The 19,322-nt window shown below is 38.2% G+C and overlaps 3 protein-coding genes across 4 annotated transcripts; all 3 read right to left on the bottom strand.

The window, feature by feature from the left end:
- Positions 1-881: 881 nt before the first annotated feature.
- On the bottom strand, positions 882-5,233 carry LOC130435654 (NACHT, LRR and PYD domains-containing protein 3-like). Its single transcript, XM_056766428.1, has 5 exons — positions 3,519-5,233; positions 3,265-3,438; positions 2,814-2,984; positions 2,566-2,612; positions 882-1,477 (listed from the first exon to the last, which is right to left on the bottom strand). Exons 1-5 carry the CDS (start codon positions 5,231-5,233, stop codon positions 921-923), a joined length of 2,664 nt encoding a protein of 887 aa, XP_056622406.1. The 3' UTR covers positions 882-920.
- A 2,660-nt stretch (positions 5,234-7,893) lies between these two features.
- LOC130437345 (gastrula zinc finger protein XlCGF57.1-like) lies at positions 7,894-11,421 on the bottom strand. Its single transcript, XM_056768711.1, has 3 exons — positions 11,285-11,421; positions 9,845-10,304; positions 7,894-9,677 (listed from the first exon to the last, which is right to left on the bottom strand). The coding sequence occupies exons 1-3, from the start codon at positions 11,387-11,389 to the stop codon at positions 8,482-8,484; spliced, it is 1,761 nt and encodes a 586-aa protein (XP_056624689.1). The 5' UTR covers positions 11,390-11,421; the 3' UTR covers positions 7,894-8,481.
- A 544-nt stretch (positions 11,422-11,965) lies between these two features.
- LOC130437005 (NLR family CARD domain-containing protein 3-like) lies at positions 11,966-18,488 on the bottom strand. 2 transcript variants are annotated; one of them, XM_056768100.1, is made up of 6 exons: positions 18,377-18,488; positions 14,483-16,518; positions 14,226-14,399; positions 13,977-14,147; positions 13,732-13,778; positions 11,966-12,638 (listed from the first exon to the last, which is right to left on the bottom strand). In XM_056768100.1, the coding sequence occupies exons 2-6, from the start codon at positions 16,342-16,344 to the stop codon at positions 12,082-12,084; spliced, it is 2,811 nt and encodes a 936-aa protein (XP_056624078.1). In that variant the 5' UTR covers positions 16,345-16,518; positions 18,377-18,488; the 3' UTR covers positions 11,966-12,081. The 2 variants fall into 2 exon arrangements, with proteins under 2 accessions (XP_056624078.1, XP_056624087.1); XM_056768109.1 differs by lacking the exon at positions 13,732-13,778 and having other exon boundaries at positions 12,439-12,638.
- Positions 18,489-19,322: the final 834 nt, after the last annotated feature.

The raw sequence follows: 19,322 nt of genomic DNA, 5'->3' as shown, positions 1-19,322 counted from the left end.
TGTCTGGACTTCTGTTCAGAGAGGAAATATATTGAGATAAAGATATAAACTATGACAATAAGATTAAAAACATTATTAAAATACAAACATTTAAAATCAGTGTGAGTGATTGAGGTAAATGATGTTGAATGTGTCCAAACCTCTGTGTTGAGTTCATCTCCTCTTGTCCTCAGCTTTTCCTCCAGTAACTTCACCTCTTTCTTCAGCTGACAGATTTCTGTGATGAAATCATCAATATCCAGCATGGACAGATCAGTTCCCACTGATTTACAGCACATCTGTAACGTCATCGTCAACATGTAAACACAAATAAACACACAAACAACACTCTATTGACACTCGGAAGAATGATATAAACACAGCGCTTGATGTTTGTCTTTCTTTCTTTCTTTAGTGGGTTTATCGGCGGACTGAAGAGCTGCAGAGCGACTCCTGCTGGACTGGAGACACATCACACTCAACACTAGACTCCTGACGATCATTTTTCTGCCCATTACGAAAATGAACTGGTTCAACAGTTTACATAAAAAATGTTTATTGATGAGAGATCTTTTTTTGCAGTGTTTATTATAAATATCCTATGAGTGTTGGTCATAAAGGAACTTGAAAGATTCCGGTTGTGGTATGTGAGCAGAATTATGATCATTTGCACTATTGTAAAATAATTGAAGGTGGTTGAAATGAAATGTGGTGATTTATAACACGTTAAATTTGAAGAGTGGTGTGTGTTTGGAAATGAAAGAAGAATCAATGGAACAATTGTAATGTGCATTTCAATATTTCCTAGACAATTCAGACACTGAATAATATTACACAATTGAAATTTATTGACATTACTTGATTGATATTTACATGCATTTCCGAATCACATTTAACCTTGCTGCAAAGTCAATAAGTTTGGATTTCGTTCATGTGAAGCCTCAGATGTTCCTCACTGTAGGTTGTTCAATTTGACACAGAGTCACAGATGATTTAGGAAATAATCTAAATCCAGCATACAGAGGTTCAGTGAATGTTGTGTTGAATGTGTGCAAGTGTGTGAGTGTGTGTGTGTCAGAGACGCTGTAGAAGGACAAAGTGCCGGCCGGACAGTCCAGATACACTCCTACTCTATTAGATGGAGGTGAAGGAGCAGATATGTAAATGTTTTTATTATTGTGCCACACGCTAAATATATCAGCTGTGCAAAAGAGACTCCAGGAGTTTGCATTCCATCCAAATCGACAGTCATCTCCTCCTCCTCTCCTGCCGATTCCTTTATATGTCACAGATACATCAGCATATCCCGTCCAGTCCACCTCCCAGTAACAGCGTCCGGTCAGACTCTCTCCACACAGAATCTGCTCAAAGTGCTCAAATCTATCTGGATGATCCAGGTATGGCTGTGGGTCTTTAACATACATGATCTTCATGTTCTCTTCAGACAGAACCAGACAAACGTTTGCCGTGTTGGGATCCAGTTTGAGATCGCAGACATCTGAAGACACAAGATTTTGACAGTTTTCAAATATGCTGACAAGTGGTATTAGGCAGATGTACAGGAGAAAAACAGAAAAGGTGAATTTTTTTGGAGACAAGATTCAGCTACGTTTTGTCAAACATTTCGCTATCATGTTTTATTATGAAACCTACACATGATGCTTGCACAAATGTATAACAAACTTCATAACGATACAACTTTACATGCCGCTTAATGTGTATGTGTGTATCAGATTGGAATTCCCAAATAGCAAAGATAACTTTTGAAACACTGTTAGCTAGTTCATCCAAAAATGTAAATTCTGTCACTATTTGCTCATCCTCATTTCATTTCATACCTGTATGAATTACTTTGTTCTGATGAACACAGAGAAAGATATTTGGAAGAATGTCTCATTTGTCAACCCGTGATTTCATTGACTGACAGAGTAGGAAAAAATAAATGATAGGCAAAGGTGCCCCAGAAGTGTTTGTATCCCTAAATTCATCAGAATATCTCACTTTATGTAAGACAGAACTACTATGGTAGTGGATGATGTCACAGAACATTCTCACAAATATCTTTCTTTGAGTTTAAAAGAACAAAGACATTTATACAGGTTTGAAACAACACGAGGGTGAGTAATGATGATTTTTGGGTAAACTTTCCCTTTAAATAGGTTATAGAGAATATGAAGCTGACGTCACTCCCTATGTTGCAGTGGCGCCGCCATCTTGGGAGGATCATACTACGCTGCCATTAGTGTTTTGATATGTACTGTTACTTGTTTTGTAGGATATATGGAGATATCGAAAGCAAAAGTAACATGGGATTTTCCTGAATGACTCTGTGTAATGATATTGCAGTTTTTAACATAAGTAAATAGACCTAACACAGTTACATTTCCTAGTCAAACAAGAAAAACAAAACACTGCTTTGAATGCACAATCCTCCCAAGATTGTGCAACATGCAACATGGCGTGACGTAGCTTCACATTCTCTTTTCTTAACATTGATTCAACATTAAAGGAGTCATATGATGCGATTCGTGTTTCCACAGTTTGGACACAATGAGCAGAAGAGAGAATGTGAAGTGCAGGACTGACATTTTCTCAGTCCTGGTGTGATCCTGAAGTGTCCTCCATGATCCAAACTAAAGAGAGGGACAAAGACACTTAAGGAAACAGTATTTTACACTAGTATTTTTAACAAAAAAACATTATGAATCATCTCGATTTTGTAACATCACATCAAATGTCAATAAGTGGGAAATTCCTAACTTACTCACTTCTGGGGAAACAAATAAACTTAAGTGAATACACACACATGACAGTATTAGTGTTGTGTGTCATACTTGAGTTTGTTGAGTGTGTAGTTTGGATCATTTTGATAAGCGAGCAGCTGAAGTGTTGAGTGTTGTGGGTGATTGTAGCTCAGGTCGAGTTCTCTCAGGTGTGACGGGTTTGAACTCAGAGCTGAAGCCAAATAACAACATCCTTCATCCGTCAACATACAACCTGATAACCTACAAAACAGGGAACACGCAGCTTTAGCTTACTTTAGTCACTGATCTATATAAATGACTGGATTGCTCACGACGTCATTACACTGAAGGTACCGCGCCGCCATGTTTGTTTTATCACATATTAATGATAAAACAGTAACTTACCAGTCCTGGTTATTCGATCTTTAGTCTTACAGTACATGTCTTAAGCATGTAAATGGTTAACTATTTTTAGTCGGGAATTTTACCATATAATTATTTAACATCTACTTTATACCATTCTGGATATATCTGTACAAACCTCAGTATCTGTAGTTGACAGTTTGTGTTCTTGAGAGCATCAGAGATCAGCTTCACTCCTGAATCCTGAAGATCATTGTTACTCACATCAAGCTCTCTCAGAGGAGAATCTGAAGATTGAAGAGCTGAAGAGATGATTTTACAGGATTGATCATTGAGATTACAATCAGCAAGTCTGAAAGAGAACAAAACATTCCCATGACTCCCATAAAAAGGATTTTCAGGAACAGAATTACGGTTATATGTGATACTCACAGAGCTCTTGTGCAGTTGTTGACAGCTGGTGTGAGTCTTCTTCTGCCCTCCTGTGTTGTGTTGTATTTCTTCAGATCAAACTCATCCATCACCTCCTCTGACATCTGAAGCATGTAGACTATTGCTGAACAGTGAGCAGCAGAGAGTTTCTTCTCTGAGTGTTTGTCTGATCTCACAAACCCCTCAATCTCTCTGTACAGAGTCTGATCATTCACTTCAGACAGACACAAGAACAGATTGATGGATCTTTCAGCTGACAGACCATCATTACTCTTGATTTGATCTTTAATGTACTGTGTGATTCTTTTGATGGTTTGTGATGTGTCCAGTGTGTGTGTCAGTAGATCATGTAAGAGTCTCTGATTGGACTCCAGTGAGATGCCCAACAGAAATCTCAAGAAAAGATCCAGATGACCAGTTTCACTCTCAAGAGCTTTATCTGCTGCTTCTTTATGCAAAGTGTGAACTACATCAAAAAACTGTAAAGTGTCTGTAATTTTGATAACATAATAGTAAAACAGGTAGAACGCAGCGAGGAACTCCTGAAGACTGAGATGTATGAAGCTGTAGATCTTCCTCTGATGAATGACAGATTCCTCCTTAAAGATCTCAGTACAGATGCCAGAATACAGCGAGGCGTCAGTGATGTCTATCCCACACTCTCTCAGATCCTCCTCATAGAACATCACATTGCCCTTCATCAGCTGTTTGAAAGCCACTTCAGCCAGTTTCACAATCACTTCTCTGTTGATCTCTGGATCTCTCTCTGGATCATACTTCTCATTCTTCATCTTCATCTGAATCAGCAGGAAGTGGATGTACATTTCACTCAGAGTTTTGGGGATTTTTTCACTGTGATCTTGTGTCAGGATCTTCTGAAGCACAGTGGATGAGATCCAACAGAAGACTGGTATGTGACACATGATGTGGAGGCTTCTCGCTCTTCTAATGTGCGACATGATTCTGCTGGCTTGATGCTCGTCGCTGATTCTCTTCCTGAAATATTCCTCCTTCTGAGCGTCGCTGAATCCCTGGATTTCTGTCACACGCGTGATGTATTTGGAGGGGATCTGATTGGCAGATGCTGGTCTGGAGGTGATCCAGATGAGAGCAGAGGGAAGCAGATCTCCTTTCATGAGGTTTGACATCAACACAGCCACTGATGAAGTGTCCGTCACATCAGAAACTTTCTCACTGTCTGAAAACATCAGAGTCATTCTGCTTTCATCCAGACCATCAAAGATGAACACAACTTTACACTCCTCATAAATCTTTGAGTCCACATCTTGAAGTTCAGGATGAAAGTCCAGCAGAAGTTTGTGAAGACTGTAGCGATGCTCTCGAATCAAGTTCAACTCTCGAAACGGAAGCAGGAACATGAAATCTACGTCCTGATTGGCTGTTCCCTCGGCCCAATCCAGAATGAACTTGTGCACAGAGACTGTTTTTCCAATTCCAGCGATGCCTTTAGTAAGAACACTCTTGATTTTGTCTCTTTGATGTGATTGAGCTTTAAAGATGTCATTGCAGTAGATTGGAGTGTCTTGTAAGTCTTGTGTTCTTCTGGGCTTTTTCTCCATGTGTAAAACCTCATGTTCTTCATTCACTCCTTCACTCTCTCCCTCTATGATGTACAGCTGTGTGTAAATTCTCTTCAGGTCTTCAGTCTCCTCCAGCAGGTCTGATTCTGTCCAGGTAGAATTGGATCCTTCCATGACTTTATGTGTCAAACTTCTTATCTGGACTGAATCTGATCAGAACATCCTTCTGCAATCATGTTAATGGATTATGTGAGATAAGAGGAAATATCCTGCACATAATTATTAATTTTATTTGCGTGCTTTATTCCACGTGCACAAATAACTGCTCTTATTTCATCATTTAATACTTTATAGAACAAGAAGTTTCCTTCAAAATAACCATAAAAATCTTTGCAAAAAATCATTGAAAACGTTTATACGTGCATTTATTTTATATGACAAGTTTATACATATTGAAATCAAATTTGTATGTCTTAAAATGTGTAAAATGGATAAAGGTAGAATCACTGTCAAAATTACAGAAGTAATAAATCATCACTCGCAGATTTTGTGAGCCTTGAGATAACGTTATTGTACACTGTGAGTTTAAAAACGTTTCGCTTAAATGTGAAATATCAATAATCATTGCTCATAAACGGCTGTTAAAAAATAAACTTCATTGAAATGAATGCATGAATTGGTTTTTATTAACTCCTATTAAATAAGATCTAATAACACGTCAATCTCATGTTAAAACACAACTGCTGCTAACACTAAAGTGAAGGTTTACTTATTATAAACGATAGGATACATAACGTAACTAAAATATGAGTTCTCGTTTGCAAAAATACAAAATCTTCATATCATATCAAGTGGTTTAAGCGATGATGTAAGAATTAGTTTCGAAAAGCAAATATAAGTCTTAAATTCTGTTTGTTTAGTCTTCTTCCTGCTCTGCAGATATACTTTCACTTTGTTCGCTCACTTCAGACTCCACAGACATGCTGCACATTAAAGCTACATCATCTCCCCCTGGTGGCTGCTTACAGTATCGCTCATAAACCCGTCAATCATGTGAACAAGAGGTTATGAACGGGAATAAGGCCAATTGCGCTTCAAATATATATTTGCCAAAGATGGTTTATGCCATGGTTCAAGCGTTCGTTTTTCTAATAAGTTTGGTTTTAGTTAGCTTAATATGTTATAAAAGGGGCGTGGAAACATGATTCTTTATATAACATACATATTCGACACAGATAGCAAATTTTTGCGGCCCAAATCTGGCCGACACCTTACTCCCCAATACTTTACTCATCTGGCCCACATATGGCGTGGAATGATGGCACTTGTGCGGTCCGCTCCTGTTTGCCAGATGAGGGCCACAGGCATGCCAAAGCTATGCCACATGTCAAACATCAGAACAAAAAATATATGTACAAAAGTCAATGTCAAGGGTCACGAGCCCAACTCAAGGAAACACTGAACACCATGATGGTGACTTTTGTCAGCTGGGAATGATCTTAAAACATAAAAAATTGACATTTTGAATATTTTAAAAGGAGCGTTCTCATAACAAAATTTTGTTAGCTGGGTTGTATTTCAGGTTGTAGTTGTTGTATTTCTCTGGGTAAATATTTATTTTATTTTAAAAAGCAGATGTTCATCACTAATAACTCAATCATCACTATAATAATAATGAAACTCAATCCAAATTCTGTCAAACAGGAGCACAGAAAGGTGTTGGTTTTGGGATAAATCTGGGCCAGAATTGAAATGAACTGTTGTTTATAATTGTTTCAGCTCTGCTTTATTTGTTCTGATGTTTGACATGTGGCATAGCTTTGATATGCCTGTGGCCCAAATCTGGCAAACAGGAGCGGACCGCACAAGTGCCATCATTCCACGCGGTATGTGGGCCAGATGAGTAAAGTATGGGGAGTGAGGTGTGGGCCAGATTTGGGGAGTCAAGCTTTAGATAAATACATATTATGGTTACAGTGGTTGTTTTTCCCTATAATCAACACATTTACCCCAAGTATTTTGCTAATATTAGGCATATTATATAGCCAATATGCACAGTTTATATTTGGTAAATGATCTTCTTGTGTCTTTACTTCATATTCAGAGCAAAATCTGCCCAACTAATGTCGATTTCGGAGTGTTTCGGATGTCTGAAAACGGAATAATATTTAAGAAGAATGACGTTGCTATGCCAACACATTGTGCTCATACCTGTCAAATTAATAAAGACGACTATAAAATGATTTGAAGAATTAAAACGTCGGTCAGTTTCTACCCTAAACAATGCAAGAAGTGTTAAAAAATGTCTTGCTTTACTTAAACATTAAAATCACTAAACCCTTCAAATTCTTCTTTACTACATCGGCCTGCTGAATAAATACAATGGAAAAAATATATAAACTGTTTACATTTAGACACCACATATTTGATTGAAAGTGCAGCTGCTGCTGTTTATTCAAATAAAATACGGTGGGTCGCTGCGATGCAAAGAATTGTTGGTTGCATCCACCAAATTTAAATCAACTATGAAATCTTCTGCGGGAGTATCCAGGTTTTATTTTTAAACTTTGTATGGCAAGAACGAAAACTGTATTCAAATAAGTGCTATATTTCCAGTTATTTTCAAATGTTCTTTTCTCGTTCTTTGTGGAACTGTAGCTTGAATCAGGCGTTTGCAAACAGTCATCCATTTCTTAAGTCTTAAAACAGGCTTGGGTGTATTTTTTAAGCGCTAATTTAAGGTTGAAAAGGATTTTAAATCCATAACATGTCCTCCAACAACCATTAAGTCTCCCAGTGACCTTGTTGTTCAAGACACACTTCTGACACAGAAGTCATTCTTCCTCCTGCCTTTCTTTATTCTTAATAACACATTCTTATATGGGCACATGTTGAATCAATTATATCTGGAAATGGAAACAATGCTCACAATCTTTCACAGAACAGCAGCTGCATAGTCACATGTTGTCCGTCCATCAGGAGGAGTTGAAAACTGAGGGTGGAATAGTGGAGAATATCTGGAGAGATGTTCTGTGTTAAACAGAAGCGTCACGTTCACCAGATTCAGGAAGAACCAAACTCTAGTGTACAGAACATCTTAAATTTCACAGATATAATTTGATCAATTGTTAATGTAAGTTGATGTAGTACAAGTATAAGAAAATATCAGTAAATGTGATGGAACAACGAGTACAGAACATGAAACGGAAAGTGAAAAATGACCCAAAATGCGTATCAATATGAAAGAGCCAACAACACTGATACTATTTCATCTTTGAGACATGTTCTTGTATCATTTTAACAGCATTGTAAACCTCATGAAGTAGATCATTATAATACTCGTGTTTTTCAAACATAGCAACATTCAGCTGCAATAACTGAGTCAGGTGATAAGTTCATCATAGAGGCCATTAAAGTAAACACTATGATGATTCCAGTGCAGTTTGTTCTTCAGCATGTTTCTTCTGATGAGAATTAAAACTTCCTAAATAAGTGAATCTCTCTCCACAGATGGAGCAGTGATAAGGTTTCTCTCCAGTGTGAACTCTCTCATGGGTTTTAAGGACATCTCGTCGAGCAAACGTCTTGTCACACTGAGAACATTTATAAAGTCTTTCACTTGTATGAGTTCTCTTGTGTTTCGCTAAAGTATCCTGTCGAGTGAAACTCTTTCCACAAACACTGCAGTGATAAGGTTTCTCTCCAGTGTGAATTCTCACATGACCATTTAAACTATTTGAATCAATAAATCTCTTTCCACAGTGAGAGCAGAGATAAGGTTTCTCTCCAGTGTGAGTTCTCATATGAGTTATCATCTGACATTTCTGACGGAAGCGTTTATCACAGTGTGAACACTGATAGAGTTTCTCATTAGAGTGAGTTCTTTGGTGGGACTTTAAAGATGCTAAACTCTTAAAGGTTTTTCCACATTCACTGCACTGATACGGTCTCTCATCTGTGTGTACACGCATGTGTTTCTTCAGAAGATTTTTGTGGTTGAATCTCCAATCACAGTGAGGACACTTGTACGGTTTTTCTCCCGTGTGAATTCTCTGATGCATAACAAGATTTCCTTTGGTGCTGAAATATTTGTCACATTCACTGCAGTGGAAAGGTTTTTCTCCCGTGTGTGTCTTTATGTGGGCTCCCATATTAGAAGTTGAAAAAAAATTCTTCCCACACTGCTCACAGTGAAAGTGTTTCTTCTCGTACATTTTTTCTCCCGTGTGAATTCTCTGATGAACAGCAAGATTTCCTTTGGTGCTGAAATATTTGTCACATTCACTGCAGTGGAAAGGTTTTTCTCCAGTGTGTGTCCTCATGTGACGTTTCAGACTAGAAGAGGAAACAAAATTCTTCTCGCACTGCTGACAGTGAAAGTGTTTCTTGTCTCTGTGCTCTTGTGAATGAAGTTTCTTCTCTTGTAAGGTAGGAAAGCTGATGTCACATCTGGTGCAGGTGAAGAGTTTCTGTTCTGTGTGTTTTCTCTCATGTGTCTCTAAACGTCTCTGTGAACTGAATGTCTTTCCACAGGTGATGCAGGAAAGAGTTTGTGCTGTCAGTCGCTGTTTTGATGTAGAGGCCGTTTCTCCATCACCACATGAATCACCGCTCTCATCTGAAACAAACACAACAGCGTTAAGAAGAAGCTCCAGCACATCTGAAACTACATCAGTGTTGACTGAGAATGAGAATTGTTTCTGTAGTTTTCTCAAGTGACCAAAAAACATATTTAATGAAAAAGCATCTTACATCACAGTGAAAAAAACAACAGATAAAACATACCTGAAGGAATAAAATCATCATGTTTATCATCTTCATCAATCTGTTCTTCCTTACTTCCTACTGTAGTTTGTGTTTCCATCTCCATCAGTTTCCTGCAGTCCATCAGTTTGACAAAACACATGTTCAGTGGTCTGGTGTTCAGGATCTGCTGTTCTCCAGCGTTACAGACAGAATCCAGAGACTCTGTGGAGGTTTGATCAGTAGATTCATCCTGATTCAAGGTGTGATTACTGTCACACACAGTGTCCTGAGCGTCTGTGGGGTTTGTGTCAGTATAACAGAGTAAAGTGAGGCTGAGCTCTGAGTCCTGTGTGTGTCTGGCCTTCTGTTCAGAGAGCTTGTCCAGCAGTGGTTGTGTTGTGATCAGATTTCTGCTGCTCCACACTGAATCCATACATTCTGTGTAGCTCCCGTCACTCACACACACTGAAGATTGACCCGACAAAACCCTCGACACATCCTGACAAACACAAAACACATCATCAGCACTGGAGCTTTAAATAAAATATATGTCTTGATTAGTGTTGTCAAAAATATCGATATTTTGATACGTATCAATCATCAAACGGTTCCAATACGCACGTCCCATGTATCATTACCAGAAAAGATGACAGAGTCTCAGTAACACAGCTGGCGCTTAGTGCACGCTCGTTTACGTTTCCCATAATGCTCTATGTATGTGCACTGATCAATAAATTCATCCACTCGTCTCATTCGCTCCGGTTAAGTTGATGTTTGAAATTATGCTGGTGCAGGTAAAGTCTCCGCAACAGTTCTCGCATGTGATACACATTTGCACTTCCATGTTTATTATAACGCTCTAAGTATGCGCTGATGAATGATTTCATCCACTTGTCTCAATCGCTCCAGTAAAATGTGTTAAATTTACAAAGATTGCCATTGCAAGTCTTTGCAAACAGTTCCTGCGCTTAAAGTTTGTGTTTCTGTATGATCAATGATTATATGTGAATAAAAGCCAAATATGTATTTTTTAATCATATAAATGTACGCTCTTAACATAAATGAACAATACATTTGTTTAAGTATTTATTAAACTCTTTAATGTCTTTATTAATCTCTCAACTATTTATGTAAGCTCTGGTCCATTGATAGCGACAAATAAAACTTTGTGTATTGATTGTTAATCTAATGTACATTTTACAAATACATTTACTATTTAAAATCGATGTAAATGTATACCTCATTGTCTATCTTCTTCAATTTAACTTTAAATAAAAGTAAAACATTCAGGGCCATATTTTTATGGCCGATTTTTCACCATGTATCGAATATCGATTTTTCAGGCATTGAATCGAAGTTAGATATTCCAGGATCGTGACAACACTATGTGTGATCTATAACTTTGATTTAGTTTGACATGAATGACAGAATAAAAGCAGTGTGAGTGATTGAGGTAAATGATGTTGAATGTGTCCAAACCTCTGTGTTGAGTTCATCTCCTCTTGTCCTCAGCTTTTCCTCCAGTAACTTCACCTCTTTCTTCAGCTGACAGATTTCTGTGATGAAATCATCAATATCCAGCATGGACAGATCAGTTCCCACTGATTTACAGCACATCTGTGACGTCATCGGCAACATCTCAACACAAACACACACACACACACAACACTGTGTTTAAAACACTAAAGAGAGAAAATCAAAGTGATGTAAACACGCAGCGCTTGATGTTTGTCTTTCTTTCTTTCTTTAGTGTGTTTATCGGCGGACTGAAGAGCTGCAGAGCGACTCCTGCTGGACTGGAGACACATCACACTCAACACTAGACTCCTGACGATCATTTTTCTGCCCATTACGAAAATGAACTTGTTCAACAGTTTACATAAAAAATGTTTATTGATGAGAGATCTTTTTTTGCAGTGTTTATTATAAATATCCTATGAGTGTTGGTCATAAAGGAACTTGAAAGATTCCGGTTGTGGTATGTGAGCAGAATTATGATCATTTGCACTATTGTAAAATAATTGAAGGTGGTTGAAATGAAATGTGGTGATTTATAACACGTTAAATTTGAAGAGTGGTGTGTGTTTGGAAATGAAAGAAGAATCAATGGAACAATTGTAATGTGCATTTCAATATTTCCTAGACAATTCAGACACTGAATAATATTACACAATTGTAATTTATTGACATTACTTGATTGATATTTACATGCATTTCCGAATCACCTTTAACCTTGCTGCAAAGTCAATAAATTTGGATTTCGTTCATGTGAAGCCTCAGATGTTCCTCACTGTAGGTTGTTCAATTTGACACAGAGTCACAGATGATTTAGGAAATAATCTAAATCCAGCATATAGCGGTTGAGTGAATGTTGTGTTGAATGTGTGTAAGTGTGTGAGTGTGTGTGTGTCAGAGACGCTGTAGAAGGACAGAGCACCAGCCTGCCAGTCCAGATACACTCCTACTCTATTAGATGGAGGTGAAGGAGCAGATATGTAAATGTTTTTATTATTGTGCCACACGCTAAATATATCAGCTGTGCAAAAGAGACTCCAGGAGTTTGCATTCCATCCAAATCGACAGTCATCTCCTCCTCCTCTCCTGCCGATTCCTTTATATGTCACAGATACATCAGCATATCCCGTCCAGTCCACCTCCCAGTAACAGCGTCCGGTCAGACCTTCTCTACACAGAATCTGCTCAAAGTGCTCAAATCTCTCCGGATGATCGGGATACGACTGTGGTTCTTTAACATACATGATCTTCATGTTCTCTTCAGACAGAACCAGACGAACGTTGGCCGTGTTGGGATCCAGTGTGAGATCGCAGACATCTGGAGACACAAGATTTCGACAGTTTCAAATATGATGACAGTGGTGTTAAGCAGATGTACAGAAGAAAAACAGAAAAGGGTGAGTGACTAACATTTTTTTGAGACAAGATTCAGATACGTTTTTATCAGGCTGGTGTCAAGCACGTTCAAACATTACGCTAACATGTTTTATTATGAATCCTACACATGATGCTTGCACAAATGTATAACAAACTTCATGATGATACAACTTTACATGCCGCTAAATGTGTATGTATGTATCAGATTGGAATTCCCAAATAGCAAAGATAACTTTTGAATCACTGTTAGATAGTTCACCCAAAAAAATTTATTCTGTCATATTGCTCACCCTCATATCATAACTACATGAATTACTTTGTTCTGATGAACACAGAGAAAGATATTTGGAAGAATGTCGCAATTGTTAAATCTCTGACTTCATTGACTGATAGAGTAGGAAAAAATAAATGATAGGCAAAGGTGCCCCAGAACTGATTGTATTCCTAAATTCATCAGAATATCTCACTTTGTGTTAGACAGAACTATGGTTGTGGATGATGTCACAGAACACTTACAAATATCTTTCTTTGAGTTTAACAGAACAAAGACATTTCTACTTGTTTGAAACAACACAAGGGTGAGTAAATGATGACAGAATTTTTATTTTTGGGTAAACTTTCCCTTTAAATAGGTTATAGAGAATATGAAGCTGACGTCACTCCCTATGTTGCAGTGGCGCCGCCATCTTGGGAGGATCATACTACGCTGCCATTATTGTTTTGATATGTACTGTTACTTGATATCGAAAGCAAAAGAACCATGGGATTTTCCTGAATGACTCTGTGTAATGATATTGCAGATTTTAACACATGTAGATCGTCATAACACAGTTATATTTCCTTATCAAACAAGAAAAACAAAACACTGCTTTGGACGCACAATCCTCCCGAGATGGCGCAACAAGGTGTGACGTAGCTTCACATTCTCTATTCTTAACATTGATTCAACGTTAAAGGAGTCATATGATGCGATTTCGTATTTCCACAGTTTGAACACAATGAGCAGAAGAGAGTGTGTAAAGGGCAGGACTGACATTTTCTCAGTCCTGGTATGATCCTGAAGTGTCCTCCATGATCCAAACTAAAGAGAGGGACAAAGACACTCAAGGAAACAGTATTTTACACTAGTATTTTTAACAAAAAACAATATGAATCATCTCTATTTTGTAACATAACATCAAATGTCATCGAATGGGAAATTCCTAACTTGCTCACTTCTGGGGAAACATAAAATTAGGTGAATACACACACATGACAGTATTAGTGTTGTGTGTCATACTTGAGATTGTTGAGTGTGTAGTTTGGATCATCTTGATAAGCGAGCAGCTGAAGTGTTGAGTGTTGTGGGTGATTGTAGCTCAGGTCGAGTTCTCTCAGGTGTGACGGGTTTGAACTCAGAGCTGAAGCCAAATAACAACATCCTTCATCTGTCACCATACAACCTGATAACCTACAGAAGATAAACAACATGTTTTATTACTATTCATAATACATTTATTTTGTGAAATCAGTATAGTGAGAGCATCACCTCAGTATCTGTAGATGACAGTTTGTGTTCTTGAGAGTATCAGAGATCAGCTTCACTCCTGAATCCTGAAGATCATTGTTACTCACATCAAGCTCTCTCAAGGGTGAGTTTAATGATTCAAGAGCTGAAGCGACGATTTCACAGGATCGATCATTGAGATTACAATCAGCAAGGCTGTGATAGAGAATAAAACAATTCCCATGACTCCCATGAAAATGATATTCAGGAACAGAATTACGGTTATATGTAATACTCACAGAGCTCTTGTGCAGTTGTTGACAGCTGGTGTGAGTCTTCTTCTGCCCTCCTGTGTTGTGTTGTATTTCTTCAGATCAAACTCATCCATCACCTCCTCTGACATCTGAAGCATGTAGACTATTGCTGAACAGTGAGCAGCAGAGAGTTTCTTCTCTGAGTGTTTGTCTGATCTCACAAACTCTTCAATCTCTCTGTACAGAGTCTGATCATTCACTTCAGACAGACACAAGAACAGATTGATGGACCTTTCAGCTGACAGACCATCATTACTCTTGATTTGATCTTTAAAGTACTGTGTGGTTTTCTTGATGGCTTGTGATGTGTCCAGTGTTTGTGTCAGTAGATCCTGTAAGAGTCTCTGATTGGACTCCAGTGAGATGCCCAACAGAAATCTCAAGAAAAGATCCAGATGACCAGTTTCACTCTCAAGAGCTTTATCTGCTGCTTCTTTATGCAAAGTGTGAACTACATCAAAAAACTGTAAAGTGTCTGTAATTTTGATAACATAATAGTAAAACACGTAGAACGCAGCGAGGAACTCCTGAAGACTGAGATGTATGAAGCTGTAGATCTTCCTCTGATGAATGACAGATTCCTCCTTAAAGATCTCAGTACAGATGCCAGAATACAGCGAGGCGTCAGTGATGTCTATCCCACACTCTCTCAGATCCTCCTCATAGAACATCACATTGCCCTTCATCAGCTGTTCGAAAGCCACTTCAGCTAGTTTCACAATCACTTCTCTGTTGATCTCTGGATCTCTTTCTGGATCATACTTCTCATTCTTCATCTTCATCTGAATCAGCAGGAAGTGGATGTACATTTCACTCAGAGTTTTGGGGATTTCTTCACTGTGATCTTGTGTCAGGATCTTCTGAAGCACAGTGGATGAGATCCAACAGAAGACTGGTATGTGACACATGATGTGGAGGCTTCTCGCTCTTCTAATGTGTGACATGATTCTGCTGGCTTGATGCTCGTCGCTGATTCTCTTCCTGAAATATTCCTCCTTCTGAGCGTCGTTGAATCCCTGGATTTCTGTCACAAGCGTGATGTATTTGGAGGGGATCTGATTGGCTGCTGCTGGTCTGGAGGTGATCCAGATGAGAGCAGAGGGAAGCAGATCTCCTTTCATGAGGTTTGACATCAACACAGCCACTGATGAAGTGTCAGTCACATCAGAAACTTTCTCACTGTCTGAAAACATCAGAGTCATTCTGCTTTCATCCAGACCATCAAAGATGAACACAACTTTACACTCCTCATAAATCTTTGAGTCCACATCTTGAAGTTCAGGATGAAAGTCCAGCAGAAGTTTGTGAAGACTGTAGCGATGCTCTCCAATCAAGTTCAGCTCTCGAAACGGAAGCAGGAACATGAAATCTACGTCCTGATTGGCTGTTCCCTCGGCCCAATCCAGAATGAACTTGTGCACAGAGACTGTTTTTCCAATTCCAGCGATGCCTTTAGTAAGAACACTCTTGATTTTTTCTCTTTGATGTGATTGAGCTTTAAAGATGTCATTGCAGTAGATTGGAGAGTCTTGTAAGTCTTGTGTTCTTCTGGGCTTTTTCTCCATGTGTAAAACCTCATGTTCTTCATTCACTCCTTCACTCTCTCCCTCTATGATGTACAGCTGTGTGTAAATTCTCTTCAGGAGCGTTTGATTCTCCTGTGCTTTGATTCCTTCAAATAAATTCTCATACTTGTTCTTCATGATGCTTTTGTGTTTTTCTTTCACTCTCTGCAGAACATCATCCACTGATTCATCAAGACAATCCTGCTTCACGTCTTCAGTCTCCTCCTGCAGGTCTGATTTTCTCCAGCTGTGAGTGGAAAAAGAGGAACTGGTTCCTTCCATAACTTTGTGTGATTGTAGAGGTTTTTTTTTACACTGAGGAATCTTCTGATGTTCTGATTTCAGTATCGGATGATACAGTGTCTGCAGAAACAGCTGATACACACCGGATTTGGCAAAACCTGCTCAAAAACTACACAACTGGACTGAATCCGGATCAGAACATCCTTCTGCATCCTGAACGAACACACAAAATTGAATTACATTATAATAATAATTAAATACATGTAATGTATATGGACTAGTGGTCCGTCGTTAACGCCGTTAACGTGCTGCGTTAACATGAGACTCTTATCGCGCGTTAAAAAAAATGTCGCCGTTAACCTATTTTCAAAGTTGGGTTGGGAGCTGGGTCTATACTACGCATGCTATGATGACTTTCACCTTGATATTTTAGCGCGGATGTATACCTAGCTCAATGGCACTGTACCAGGCGAAAACAAGATTTTTCAACTCGCGTGATTCGCGCAATTCACGTCATTCCCGCCACCTCATCATCTCATGACCAGGGCTTTATTCGCGTCATTCTTGTCGCAAGTAGGTCTATCGCGTCTTTGCATTGATTTAACATGTAAATCACTCACGCTTGATGAGCCATTCGCGTTTGGTCTGAACACAACATAACGTTACTGTGAAATTACCACATCAAATGTGATGTGCTAACACGGATGCACGGATGCCCTGAAGCCGCCGGGTTGTTTGCACCTTGTGCAATGCGGAATTGGTTTTAAACAAAAAAACTTTCTGTAAACAGGTAGTGGTCTAGCTTTAGTTGAAACCAGTAACTTTGTATTGAGATCTAATGTATTATGGCTCCTGTATGACATATCGCTTGTTGCTCCCTAACTCTTTGTAAGTTGCTTTGGATAAAAGCGTCTGCTAAATGACTAAATGTAAATGTACTGTAGGAGCTCTTCCAGTCTCAAGTACCACCTAAACGCAAATCATCCCTTAGCTTATGCGGAAGTAAACACAAGTACATCTTATTGAATATAATTTATTTTCATCACCAATTATCATAGTAGAACAGCTTTCTCCAGCAGTTTGTGATGCATTTTGCGAACAGGAGATGAGCCCCTGGTCTTATGCGCCACCTGGCTTGAGAAACCCGTTCTCAAAGACTTACTTTTAGTCATTATTTGGGTAGCACATATATTCTGAATGCCTTCGGCAGAATTCAAACGAGCCATTTTAATCTAGATTAATATAGATTTAAAAAAGAATAATCTATGCCCACCACTAATATGGACAGTATGTTTTTTTACTTACTTGAGCACAGATATGTGCTCTCATTTTAAGTCAAGATAAATTGTATAAATTATAAGTTTACTGATACGTTACAGAACATCAGGCTCCCTCAAAATGACCTGTATAAAGAAAAATATAAAATAATTTACGAGAATAAATTTACACATAGGCCTAAACTTAATTAATAGGAAACGTTTGTAGAAATTGTACTTGTACTGTATGAAATACACGTGTAAGATATATCACTTATATACAAGTAATCAATGATTACATTACATTTACATTTAGGCATTTGGCACACGCTTTTATCCAAAGCGACTTACATTGCTTTATCCTATACATTTTATATAGGTATTTAACATTTAGAAACAAATCTATTACATAACAATATCTATCTACAATAAAATGTAGATAGCTTTATGATATATAAAGATCACAAATTCATATTTACTTTAGGACAAATGTTGAACAGTCATCTCTCTTATGTGTACTATGGGCACGTGACTGGGCGCGTCCCCTTTAATAGTGGTCGTATGACTTTTAAGGTAAAAATCTTGTTCTAACATGGTCTTGTTTTCCTTAACACATGTTCAAAACAAACTCACGACACAGCTTTATGTTAAAAAACGCAATTCATTTCCCTCATTAAGCAACTTAAAGATTTTCTGTTTAAATGATTATTACAGGTCGCGCTTATTTCACAAGTGTGATGATAACACAAACATCATTGACCTTCATACCACATCAAATCGTTTCCGCGATAATGTAAAATGAGTTGTTTACTTACTGCGAAAAACATGTTTGACTGATACATTCTACTTTTCATCTTTCTTCCTGTTCCAGTATTAGTTTCGGGATGACTTCCTTCCGAGTGTCACAACCACTGATCTATACGTCGGTCGTCCGCCTATTGGAACGCTGTGAGCAGGTCTGTGTTGCCAAGTCTGCGGCTTTACAGTGTAATTTGATTACTTTGTAACTGTTGCTTTGTCTTATTCACAGGTTAGGAGTTGAATGATTTGTTATAAAGCTGTCAATCTTACAATTATTTTATTTATGAATATTGAGTTCTCTTATTTGGATAAGGAACGTTAGGCTCGTGATGAAGGATTTTGTTTCACAGATCTGGCAACCTTGTCAAGCCGGTCCGTCAAAACTCAAGATCAAGCTGACTGTGAATGATTATGAAAACATATTGGTTGTTGTGTAAACTCAAAGATTATATTTCATACACTAACACATGACAACAATGAAACGGTATCCAATTTTCGGGTATTGAAATGCACAGCCATGACTTCGCAGTGTTGTGGCAAACTGTGCGTGACGTCAGTGGACCGTCCCAAGATTTATCAGCGCTCAACTTACCCACATTGAAGTTTATCACCAGATTCTGTCGAGTTATCTGTTGGGTTTATTAACCTATTGTTGTTATCAGTTGTCTCACGTTTGATGTGAATTTATACATGCACAAGCACTTACATCCAGAGATGCTTATTGTGACAATTATATTCTAGAAAATGAATGATTCCAGCCATGTTACAAAAATGTACGTATAACTGCTAATTTTCTATACCAAAACAATGACAATTGTAAGTCTTGTTATCAAATACGTAGTCCTTGTTCGTATACAGGTGTTAATTGAAATGTCAAATGTACCACAGGTGGGGCCAATTATAACAAATTCATAACTTAAACATTATATTATTAAACTGAGAAGAAATCTCAACAACCTG

Source organism: Triplophysa dalaica, chromosome 2, assembly GCF_015846415.1.
Source record: "Triplophysa dalaica isolate WHDGS20190420 chromosome 2, ASM1584641v1, whole genome shotgun sequence".
In the NCBI taxonomy this organism is placed as follows: Eukaryota; Metazoa; Chordata; class Actinopteri; order Cypriniformes; family Nemacheilidae; genus Triplophysa; species Triplophysa dalaica.
The sequence above is the reverse complement of the archived record's forward strand: the minus strand, read 5'-3'. Positions and strand labels throughout refer to the sequence as shown.